Raw genomic sequence first — 12,542 nt, 5'->3', positions numbered from 1 at the left:
GCGGGGGGGGGGGGGGGAGAAGGCAGGGGCGGGGGGGGAGAAGAAGGCAGGGGCGGCGGGAGGGGGGGAAGAAGGCAGGGGCAGCGGGGGGGTGAAGAAGGCAGGGGCGGTGGGAGGGGAAGAAGGCAGGGGCGGCGGGGGGGGAGAGAAGGCAGGGGCGGCAGGGGGGTTAGAAGGCAGGGGCGGCAGGGGGGGGAGAAGGCAGGGGCGGCAGAAGGCAGGGGCGGCAGAAGGCAGGGGCGGCAGAAGGCAGGGGCGGCAGGGGGGGGAGAAGGCAGGGGCGGGGGGGGGCGGCGGGGGGGGAGAAGGCAGGGGCGGGGGGGAGAAGGCAAGGACGGGGGGGAGAAGGCAAGGGCGGGGGGGAGAAGGCAAGGGCGGGGGGGAGAAGGCAAGGGCGGGGGGGAGAAGGCAAGGGCGGGGGGAAGAAGGCAAGGGCGGGGGGGAAGAAGGCAAGGGCGGGGGGGAAGAAGGCAAGGGCGGGGGGGAAGAAGGCAAGGGCGGGGGGGAAGAAGGCAAGGGCGGGGGGGAAGAAGGCAAGGGCAGGGGGGAAGAAGGCAAGGGCGGCGGGGAGGAAGGCAAGGGCGGCGGGGGTGGGGGGGAGAAGTCAGGGGTGGCGGGGGGGGGAAAAGGCAGGGGCGGCAGGAGGGGAAGCAGGCAGGGGCGGCGGGGGGGAGAGAAGGCAGGGGCGGCAGGGGGGGGAGAAGGCAGGGGCGGCAGAAGGCAGGGGCGGCAGGGGGGGGGGAGAAGGCAGGGGCGGCAGGGGGGGGGAGAAGGCAGGGGCGGCAGGGGGGGGAGAAGGCAGGGGGCGGCAGGGGGGGGGGAGAAGGCAGGGGTTGGCAGGAGGGGGGGTGGCAGGGGGCGGCAGGGGGGGAAGGCAGGGGGGGGGAGAAGGCAGGGGGCGGCAGGGGGCAGCAGGGGGGGGCGGCAGGGGGGGGAGAAGGCAGGGGGCGGCAGAAGGCAGGGGCGGGGGGGAGAAGGCAGGGGCGGGGGGGAAGAAGGCAGGGGCGGGGGGGAAGAAGGCAGGGGCGGGGGGGAAGAAGGCAGGGGCGGGGGGGAAGAAGGCAGGGGCGGGGGGGAAGGCAGGGGCGGGGGGGAAGGCAGGGGCGGGGGGGAAGAAGGCAGGGGCGGGGGGGAAGAAGGCAGGGGCGGGGGGGAAGAAGGCAGGGGCGGGGGGGAAGAAGGCAGGGGCGGGGGGAAGAAGGCAGGGGCGGGGGGGAAGAAGGCAGGGGCGGGGGGGAAGAAGGCAGGGGCGGGGGGGAAGAAGGCAGGGGCGGGGGGGAAGAAGGCAGGGGCGGGGGGGAAGAAGGCAGGGGCGGGGGGGAAGAAGACAGGGGCGGGGGGGAAGAAGGCAGGGGCGGGGGGGAAGAAGGCAGGGGCGGGGGGGAAGAAGGCAGGGGCGGGGGGAAGAAGGCAGGGGCGGGGGGGAAGAAGGCAGGGGCGGGGGGGAAGAAGGCAGGGGCGGGGGGGAAGAAGGCAGGGGCGGGGGGGAAGAAGGCAGGGGCGGGGGGGAAGAAGGCAGGGGCGGGGGGGAAGAAGGCAGGGGCGGGGGGGAAGAAGGCAGGGGCGGGGGGGAAAAAGGCAGGGGCGGGGGGGAAGAAGGCAGGGGCGGGGGGGAAGAAGGCAGGGGCGGGGGGGAAGAAGGCAGGGGCGTGGGGGGAAGAAGGCAGGGGCGTGGGGGGAAGAAGGCAGGGGCGTGGGGGGAAGAAGGCAGGGGCGTGGGGGGAAGAAGGCAGGGGCGTGGGGGGAAGAAGGCAGGGGCGTGGGGGGAAGAAGGCAGGGGCGTGGGGGGAAGAAGGCAGGGGCGTGGGGGGAAGAAGGCAGGGGCGTGGGGGGAAGAAGGCAGGGGCGTGGGGGGAAGAAGGCAGGGGCGTGGGGGGAAGAAGGCAGGGGCGTGGGGGAAGAAGGCAGGGGCGTGGGGGGAAGAAGGCAGGGGCGTGGGGGGAAGAAGGCAGGGGCGTGGGGGGAAGAAGGCAGGGGCGTGGGGGGAAGAAGGCAGGGGCGTGGGGGGAAGAAGGCAGGGGCGTGGGGGGGAGAAGGCAGGGGCGGAGAAGGTAGGGGCGGGTGGGGGAGAAGGCAGGGGCGGGGGGGAGAAGGCAGGGGCGGGGGGGGAAGAAGGCAGGGGCGGGTGGGGGGAAGAAGGCATGGGGCGGGGGGGAAGAAGGCAGGGGCGGGGGGGAAGAAGGAAGTGTGTGTCACTGTGTGTGTGTGTGTCACTGTGTGTGTGTGTGTCACTGTGTGTGTGTGTGTCACTGTGTGTGTGTCACTGTGTGTGTGTGTCTGTGTCACTGTGTGTGTCTGTGTCACTGTGTGTGTCTGTGTCACTGTGTGTGTGTGTGTGTGTGTGTGTGTGTGTGTGTGTGTGTGTGTGTGTGTGTGTGTGTGTGTGTGTGTGTGTGTGAGGGGGCAAAAACGGAGCTGGGGGGGCAAAAACAAAGCTGGGGGGGCAAAAACAAAGCTGGGGGGGCAAAAACGGAGTTGGGGGAGGGGGGATTTTTGCTTTGGATACGTTGAGCCCAGCAGGGATCAATGTTGACTGGGAGCTCCAACACTTTTTACATTGATTAGGTTATCATGTGTGGTTCTCCCACCCCTCTCTTCCCTTTCCTTCTCTCTCCCCCCCCTCCCTTCTCCCTCCCTCTCTTCCCTTTCCCCTTCCCTCTCCTCCCCTCCCCCTTCCCCCGGTCATGTCCTATTCATATATATTCATTCATATTGCCTACTATATTAGATTTTGTTGCTTACGTCATTACATTTATGGCTCCTGTTATTATTATCTCTAATTCCATTGCTTCACACTATTGACAAAATATTTTTATACCACCAAGGTGCAATATACATTATATGATGGGAACAACTCTGATTTCTTTATATTGATATTGGTGTTTACATTGGAAACACCATTTCAGGGTTTATTATTATATATAGGGAGGAGGAGTGGCTCAGTGAGTAAAGACACTGACTGGCACAGAGTTTGAAGCAGGGGAGCCTGGTTCAATTCCCGGTGTCGGCTCCTTGTGACCATGGGCAAGTCACTTTATCTCCCTGTGCCTCAAGCGCCAAAAAATAGATTGTAAGCTCCACGGGGCAGGTACCTCAGCCTGCAAAATGTCTCTGTAAAGCGCTGCGTACAACTATCAGCGCTATGCAACAACATGCTATTATTATTATATCCATTCATTGTTGGATGTATACTCCTATCTTTGCCCTTGGTGATAATTGAGATATATATACAGGGAGGGGTTTCTGTTTTTGTGTTTTTTTTTTCTTTTTCTTTGATGTCAATACTTCTGTTTTGATACAATTTTTTAACCTTTAAATGTTTATTTAGAGATAGGATTTAGGTTTCATTTTAATACATTTGTCAGGATTAGTACAGTCTCTGATCCTTGTTTTTATGTTCATATTTTTTGTTTATATATGTTTTTCACAATTAGTTATAGGGGTGTAATGGTTAGACTAACGTTTTTTGATATTTCAAGTTTACGTTTGATATCCCTTTAATTTCTTTGTTGTTTTTATGTTACCTTTCTACACCCTGTGACGCTCGGTATACACTCCCCATTTCTCGATTAGCTGGAATAGTGATTAAATATTCAGCAGGTGGGAGTTACTGGGTGTATGCCGAGTTATCATTGGTTAGAACGCGGGGTCTGATGGGTATTTTATGCCGATGTTTGTTCTGTGTTAGTATTCTCTTTCACAAAGCACGGTGTACCGTGCGAAACGAGTCAGAGTGGTTCTGGTGGCTGTCAATAAAGCTTACACTTGAGTGACACTGTCCTAGTCTGAGTCCTTACTGCATGGGAGTTGCACCGCTTCGTTCTTCTTGGATTCTTTGCTACTCATCTAGCAGGCGCACACCGGAGCAGCCAGCGTCTCATTATCCAAACAGTGAGTACTTTATTTACTCGGTCCCACACCCCACAGAAGACTTTCCTCACACCAGAGGCTAATGGGGGGACTGTAACACTGTTATTCTATGGCTATGTGAATACTCTATATGTGACGCTGATGGCTGTTTAAAAAGCAGTTCAGGATATTGCTACTGATACATTATCATACTTGGCCTGCCTTGAGAAGCGCCACTAGGGGGTGTGAGCCTCCCATCCTTTCTACTGTCTGACCTTCAACCAGTTTTCAAAACAGGTGCATATATTATTACCGAGTCCAATTTTCTTTATTTTGTACACCAACCTCGTATGAAACCGTATCAAAAGCCTTTGCAAAATCTAACTGGACCACATCAAATGCATTACCCTGGTCTAAATTCCTACTTACCTCCTCAAAGAAACAAATAAGGTTAGTTTGGCATGACCTATCCTTCATAAATCCATGCTGACTATAACTAATGATTTTGTTTTCCATTAGGTATTCCTGAATATTATCCCGTATTAAACCTTCAAGTAGTTTCCCCACTATTGAAGTCAGGCTAACAGGTCTGTAATTCCCCGGTTGTGATCTAGCTCCCTTTTTAAATATAGGCACAACATCTGCTTTATACCAATCTTGTGGTACTGAGCCTGTGGAAATGGAGTCCTTGAACATTAAATATAATGGTTTGGCTATTACTGAGCTTAACTCCTTGAGAACTCTTGGATGTATGCCATCGGGGCCAGGTGCCTTATTTACTTTAATTTTTTCAAGTCGCTTATGAACTTCTTCCACAGTTAACCAATTGGTCATTAATATGGAAGTTGTGGCTTCCTCCTGCGGCACTACTATTGAACTTGATTCCTCCCTGGTATACAGCATGTGATCTATGTTCAACGGAACATCCTGTTTGGTTAATTTTCCAGTCCTGATTAATAACATCCCAGAAAAACAAAACAGACAGATACACACAAAAAAATCCCCAGATAGAAGCTTTCAAGGTGACTCAATAGCCTTCACATTTCTTTTCCAGGTGATAAATCTTTTGTAATTTAAAAGCAGCGATAGTCAATTTGTTCAATATTGTATATTGTAAGACTGCCACGGAGCTTGGCTCCGCCCTCCCAGAAGTGCGGCGCTTCTGTCGTGCGCGGCTGTCATGGGAGAGGGGGTTTGCCCGGTATTAAAGGGGTTACACCCCATTTGGCCACCCCCTGCTCTCACCTTTTAGGCGAGGGGTTAACTGGACTGCGGTCCAGTAATGTGTTTTTACCCTGCTTCAGCACCCAAATGTGTATTCCCCTGTAACAATGTATTTCCCCCATTCCAGTGTCTGCACCAACACTCACACTGGGATCCGTTCAGGAGGAGAAGGGTTAATAGTTAGGAAGTTATTATAGCCCCTTGTTCCATTTTCCCGCCTTTGCAGGCTCCATTTTGCAGTTCCCCATAGGCCGCCATGGCAGCTCCATACAATCCTATGGGGATTCTAGCGATTTGGGCCCATTCTCAGAGAAGACCTGCAGGTGGCGCCCGAGAAGAGGAGCGGCGGTCCCCCATTGTAAGTCAATTGAGCCATTCATTTCAATGGGGATTCCTCGACGCCTACCTCCAGGAACGAGTTGGCAGCCATCCAAACCGCAGACCGCAGAAGCGGATACAATATCTAAAAAAGAGCTCTTTATCACACTAGGTCAAGTTCAAATACAATTGGCGTGGGAAACTTAGGTTCTAGCGCACACAGGAATAAAATTCTTTTTGCCCCTAGACCCTAGGAACCCCCACTCTCGACCCCCACCGGTTCCGAGAATTAAGGACCCAAGTAAAGGGTCGCACCATTGACTCTAATGGCGGACGTAAGAGCCGCGAGTGAAAACAGCAAAGTCAGAATGAGCAGAAACCCAGAACCCATAACTCCGGCTCTGTTCAACCTAGAGGGCTGAGATTCGACCACCATGTAGTCCTAGTTCCGGCAGGATTGCATGGCAAATACCGACCCTCTCGGGGCAACCGAACGGAGTCAGGGTAATTGCAAAGTTTGGGTTTCTGCCATTCACTTGCATGGCGGAAAAAAGCCTTGTGTTCCAAAAGGGCTTTTAAACTGTATTTTTATATCTCCGGTTCTGGGAGTCGTGGAAGGCTGATATTTGGCCACTATGGCAAGGGTCCTCCGGCATGAGGACCTGGCAAATTTCAGCCCGCTCAGACCCACAGAACGGATTATTTTAATATGTGTTGATATTAAAGAATGTATTGTGTTTTGGGTCCAGGGTAAAAGACCGGGAAGGCTAGAGCCCATATGGTCAGGGGGGAGACAAGTGGGGAGATCGATCAGGGGGGAGACAAGTGGTCTACAATAAACCCCCTGATCAAAGGCTCCCCCACCCTGCTTGTGTATGCTAGCACAAAAGAAAGCAGGACGTGGGTACTTGGGATAAGTGTTGTGTTTCACACCTTGGGACAAAAGTTTTCCTGTCCCAAGCAGACTGGGCGACGCCAGTCTTGTGGGAGGAGGGCTAGGGAAATGAGCCCCTGATTAGAATAATGTACACCCAGTGGGCAGGTATTACTTTGCCTCTCAAGTGAGGTGGCAAGGAGGGATTGGGTGCAGATAATTGTCATCCAATGTCTTGCACCTCCTGTTAGGGTATGGGGCTGAAACTCCATATAAACGAGTGTAAGCTCTATGCCCAGGGTCTTTTTGTGATGTCTTCATTTGAACCTGTATTGCTGAATGAATTGACAATCCTGTACCTGATTGCTTCATTGTCCAACCCTTAAGTGCTATTTCTTGTCTGTTATTTGTATCATCGTGTGTGTTCTCCTTCTTTAAGGAATAAACTATCTTTATTATATCTAAGTCGTGTTCAATTCAACCCAGATATTTGGTGTATATTATATCCTATCACAAGTTACCGTGACAGCGGCACGCTCACGTGACGTCATGCACCGCTCCCCAGCTGCGCGGCAACTAATTCCTTGCCACTTGTCTCCTGCAGCCTATCAAGACTCCCGCTGGGGCCACTCCTCTGCTCCGTCTCCTGTCCCATTGGTTCCGGCTTCCTATTTATACCCTGCTCATGCTCAGAGTCATTGCTGAGCATAACTCGTGACTGTGTTTCTGCGTTCTGTTTTGCCTTGCTACTACCTTGCTAGTGCTTTGCTGCCGTTTCTCTGTTGCTTTCTTGTGTACCGACCTGGCTTTATCATAGGACCTCTCTGGATAAAGACCCCAGCTTGACTATTGGACTCCCTCTGGATAAAGACCTCGACTTGCCTCAGACTATCCGCACCTCAGCTTTCGGACAATCTACCACTCTCCTGGCTCCAACCCTAGACTACGGCACACGGACACTAACCATCCCACTGGCTCCGCCCCCTGGATCTCGGCAAGTACTCTCACTAACCCCATCTCTCCAACCCAGGCCCGGCTACGCCGAGTATCCACCCTCCAGGCGTGGTCGCGCTGCTGTGGGTGCGATGTCTTGTACTTTCCCACCTCAGTACCGGGGTCCCACCTTGTTCGTGGTGAGCGCATAAAGATGCTCTGCTACAAAGTATTAATGGTTTCATAGAACTATAGCTGCCGATTTCCACCCACCACTCAAAAAAACTAATACAAAAATCAATACTGTGAGTTTACGGGAGGGACTCAACACCAAGTCAGCATGGCACATTGTGAAACCCTCACATAGATCTCTTCAAAGCTCATTCACTGTTATAGCAGTTAATGCTGATAAACTACAGTGCTACAGCCATTTTAGTTCATATTTTCTCTGAGCAGACAGAGGAAACTGCGGTATTAAGCACATTCCCGCAACATTCCCAGTGTATACAAAATAAGATTCCCCAATACACAATTCTCCTGTACGTGTTATAGGGTAGGTATAGAATAGTGATCTTTGTAGACGTTTAGTCACAAAACAAAAGACTCAATGAAGTTCATTGTAAATGATTTCATGCTTCAGTTGAAAGAGCCAACTTGCAAAAACTTTGCATTTATCTTGTTTCAATGCAAAACAACACATGATCACAATGTTGCTGTAGGGATTACTGAACAAATCAACAATAACTGCACATGACAATTACTGTATTACCATCATCTGCAAGGGCAAATGCAGAGTTGGGGGGTGGGGGAGAGAGAGAAAGGATTTACGCAAATGTGCTGCCAATTTGGTCTGTAGTTAGTCAAACATCAGCTTTAAAAAAATAAAGGAATCAATGCATAATGAGAATTAGAAAAAGTGCTACTGATGCATCCCGTGATTTGTTATTCACCAGCTGGACAAGAATAAACAAGAGCACTAAAATCAAAACCTCAGGCCATCATGAAAATGACTGCAGTAGTATTCTGCATATTCCTTTCAATAACTAGCTTTCCAAAACAAAATCTAAATCTCTCCCCATACAATTATTTTGCAAGCAACTATGGCCGGGATTAAACAAGTTGTGCTGCAGGGTCTCTCACTCCAGTCTGGTAGTAACCGCCTTTCAAGTTGACAGTTGCATTGTCACTTAGTGAATCCGAGCCCAAGAGTCTACATACACCTTTTTTGTATATTTAATTGTACATCCTCTACCAACTATGTTTACACCACCTAAGAAAGACAATTAGCATCTTACTTCAGAATGCAAATGAAATCTTAACAAAATGTGTACATTTCTACAAGTTTTCTAAGCTTCTGCATTTAACATTCAATGTATTTTGTTGTGCAAGCGCAGCATTTTGGAATTCTGCTCTTTAAATAGGCTGCTGTAGTCAATAATGATGTTTGGAAGTTGCACCTGTTGGTTGTGTGCCTCAGCTTTATAAAGAGGCAAAAATATGCAAACCAAGGGATGTGGACTCTCCTGAAAGATTAAAACTGAGAGAAAGAATTCTTACTGTACCTACTGCACTTTAGTAAAATCCTGACGTTTGTCAAACAAAATTTTAAGCAAAACAATTACCCCCTAAACTTATTTATGTGTGTACATGCTACCCCACAAAAATTTGATACGCTATGGCAGAAGTGACCAATTCCAGTCCTGAAGGGTCAAAAACAGGTCAAGTTTTTAAAATAGCACTGCTTCAGCATAGGTGGCTAAGTCGTGACTGAGCCACTGATCGAGCCACCTGTGCTGAAGCAGGGATAGCCCTAAAAATCGACCTGTTGGTGGCTCTTGACTGGAGTTGGCTACCCCTCCAGGAATATGGAAAATTGCAAGACACTACGTTTTATCAAAGCAATAAGAGAAACATTTTTACCGTTATCTGCGTAAAATAATCTTTCATGTTATCCTTACAGCATATAAGTCTTCCCAAGATATCCTAACTCTGTATTGTGGTACAAAATTGTCCTCTAACCTGTTGAGAATAGGTGGGTGCCTCTGCACTGGCATCTCTCCGAGAACTCCACCGCCATACACTGGAGAAACATGGCCAAGCCAAAAGTTCCCTCTACCCCTTGCATTCAAGGGTACAGGCCTTCGGACTATCCTTTCTTGTTGAGATGCAAAGTCAGGTTTGCGGAGTGTTGCTTTAGGTTTTCCTAAAAAATAAACATTTTAAATCTTTAATGCAGAACATACATACATACATACCATACATACATGTATGTATGTATGTGTGTCTTTATATAACGCCATTAGTGTACATAGCGCTTCACAGTAGTAATACAACATCTAAGTAAAGAAATCTACCAATGGTTTAAACTACTTTAAATTCTAACAAAGGCGGTTCATTTTATACACTCTTGAAGACATAATAGAGCAGCCTTTTTAAACACAAAGAATTTACTTTGAACCAAGCTTGTGCAATAACATTCTACATTCTTACCTAAGCTGGTTCTAGCTCGTTGGTTCTACGGTTATAAATCAGTCAAAAAAAATCCAGATTGTGTGACTAAAGAAATGGCTGCCTTATGAATGTGCTGCAGTCAATGAAATGCTGCAGCTGATATGTAACATTATATTACCAAGTAGAACAGGTGAAAAAAGGCACTGCACTGCCTGTAATTAATGGAGGAGGCTAATGGTAGCAAAAACAACCCTTTAATGAATAAAAGGATCAATCACCACCCCTGGGTCATCCAGAAAACGCACACCTACGCGTTTCGGGCCTTGCGCCCTTTATCAAGGTGTATACAGACATTTAAATACAGGTGCCGTTCGTGCCATGACAGTGACGTCATCGCTCGCATAGCCAATCGGAGCGCTCCCCCTTCATTTCCCTTTCCTAATAGGACCTGAAGACCATAGAACAAGAATAAACTTTATTAGTTCCCCCAGAGACACTCAGGGAACAACCAGGGGTAAAGGAGTGGAGCTTCCGATTGGCCCAGAGTAATGAACATTTGAACAATAAAACTCTAAGAAAAGAAAGGAAAACACGACAAAAACAATATTTAAAAAAAAATTAGCATAAAAAACTAGCAAAAAGGGGCGTGGCCAGCAGCCGTTCTGTGTAGCAGCACAGTCCCAGAGCTCTGCGAGACACCCACAATAAGGGGAGCAAAACACCCCTAAAACCGCACCAAACAGAGGCAAATAAGCGCCCCACGAGCGGGGGAGACTCACCCGCACCCCGAGGCGGTGAACCGAGCGGGCAGCAAGCGTTGGGGAGAGCTGGAATCCTGGAGACCCTCCGGCTGAAAAAATCCAAGATGGCCACCGGACGCAACTGAAAGAGCTCCGAGGCGGTGGCACCCAGCCTAAAATCCTACAGACCGGAGAGGTAGGAGAGATAACAAGGGGGGGGGGGGGAGGGCCCTGACCAACAGCAGCCAAAGCAAAGCCAGACTGAGCAAACAAAAGTGGGAGAGAGGGAGAGAGGGAGGACAGCCACTACACAAATGCAGGGCTGGGGAAACGTGGAGTAAAGGCCACCCAGCCTGCACACTAAAGGAGAGCTGACAGAAAGGAACTCCCCCCCCCCCCCCCACTCTGGCCCCCACACCAGACCCTCCTAAGAGCAGCTCCGGCCAAAGGTGAAGATACCTGAGGGTTCCCTCCCCCACATCAAGAATTCACAGCAAATAGACACTGAACCACAAAGCTAAGAATTAAAAAATATACATTGCACACCTAAGATGGCCACCGGTGATCTGTGACTGAGGGGAGAGAGGATAACACAGAGAGATCTGCAAGAGGTCCTACTAAACATTAAACTACACACAACGGGCAATATCTGATCTAAACATCAAAATCTGAAAACAAACGCTGAGCAGCCGCACACATGCATGCCCCCTCTCCTCCCCGACAAAACTCTAAAGATCCAGGGTCTATATACTTAGCCCCATGCACTAGCAAAATGTCCAGGTGAGGGGATGCAACTGTGGTACTGAGATAATCCCAGAAAAAGAACGAGATTTACTCTGAATTCACATAATTTAACGCAGCCAAACATAGCATAAAAAGAAAGACTGTGGACTGACACACCCGCACACCCTCCAGCTGAGTGCAAGCGACATGGCTCCCCCTAAAAAGTCAGGGAAACCAGAAGCCTCCACGTTCTTCACGAAAAGAAGCGCTACGCCCTCACTAACAGGCAAGGGAAAAGCAGCACAAGCCCAAGACCCAGAAGAAACGGACTCGGGCTCGGACGCAGATCAAAATCCAGATATCAGAAGCGAGCTAAAGGCCTGGGTTAAAGAAATAAAACAGACGTTCCACAAGGAGCTTCAAAGCGCAATGCAGAGCCTCCACACTAGAGAGTCATGGAGGTGGAAGAACGGACAACAGGACTGGAGGTAGCCGTGGAGGCGGTCACCGAAAGGCAGAGGCGGAAGGGCGGGCGAAAGGCAGAGGCGGAAGGGCGGCCGAAAGGCAAGTGGAGACGGACGGAGAAATATCCCAAATAAAAGAACAGATTGCCAGACTCCAGGATGCCCAAGAAGAGGCAGAGAATAGGTCACGGAGGAACAATCTCAGAATCCGTAACATCCCAGAGTCAGTCCCCAACGAAGAAATCAAGCCCTACCTCAACAGGCTTTTCCAGAGCATCCTCCCTGATGCTACCAACGCCAAGCTGGAACTGGACAGAGCCCACAGAATATACAGACCAAAAGAATTCGAAAACAGAGGGCCCAGAGATATAATTACAAGGCTCCACTATTACACCACCAAAGAGGAAATATTTAACAAGGTCAGAAACCTAGACAAGATTACCTTTGAAAATGCGGAACTACAGATCTTCTCAGACCTTGCACCAACAACAGACGCCAAAAGACGCGATCTCAGAGAAATCACAAGCTACCTGAGAAGTAAGGACGTCAGGTACAGATGGGGCTTCCCCTTCCGCCTCCAAGCTTCACACAAGGGAAAACAAGCCACCTTAAGAACCACCCCAGAGGAAGGACCGGAATTCATATCCGCGTTGGGCCTAGAGATTCCAGAGGCCCACTTTGTCACCTCGATGCAGCCCGGAGACACCTGGAACAGACCACTCACCAATTTTGAGAGTCTGTTCCAAAGGGGACACTACAACAGGGGGACGATTGCCCAATTTTATCAGACACTATTGAAACAAAATGAAGGCCAAACAAGCAAAAACATATCGGACTGGGAACGCGATATTGGGAAGCCCTTAGAAGAAGAGGAGTGGGAAGAAATATACAAAAGGATAGTTAGGGCTTCCCGGTGTTCAACAATCAGGGAAACAAATCTGAAAGTCCTACACAGATGTATTATAT

The 12,542-nt window shown here is 50.4% G+C and overlaps 1 protein-coding gene across 12 annotated transcripts in view; it reads right to left on the bottom strand.

Annotated features, from left to right (window-relative positions):
* TDRD7 (tudor domain containing 7) overlaps positions 1-12,542 on the bottom strand; it is a 172,127-nt gene that overhangs the window by 147,418 nt on the left and 12,167 nt on the right. For all 12 annotated transcript variants that reach the window (XM_075603095.1, XM_075603078.1, XM_075603096.1 and 9 more), the window contains one exon: positions 9,218-9,401. In XM_075603095.1, coding sequence (XP_075459210.1) covers positions 9,218-9,401 — 184 coding nt within the window. The remainder of the gene's footprint in view (positions 1-9,217; positions 9,402-12,542) is intronic.

Source organism: Ascaphus truei, chromosome 1 (genome assembly GCF_040206685.1).
Source record: "Ascaphus truei isolate aAscTru1 chromosome 1, aAscTru1.hap1, whole genome shotgun sequence".
Taxonomy (NCBI): domain Eukaryota; kingdom Metazoa; phylum Chordata; class Amphibia; order Anura; family Ascaphidae; genus Ascaphus; species Ascaphus truei.
Note: the sequence above shows the minus strand (reverse complement) of the source record. Positions and strands in the feature narration are given on the sequence as shown.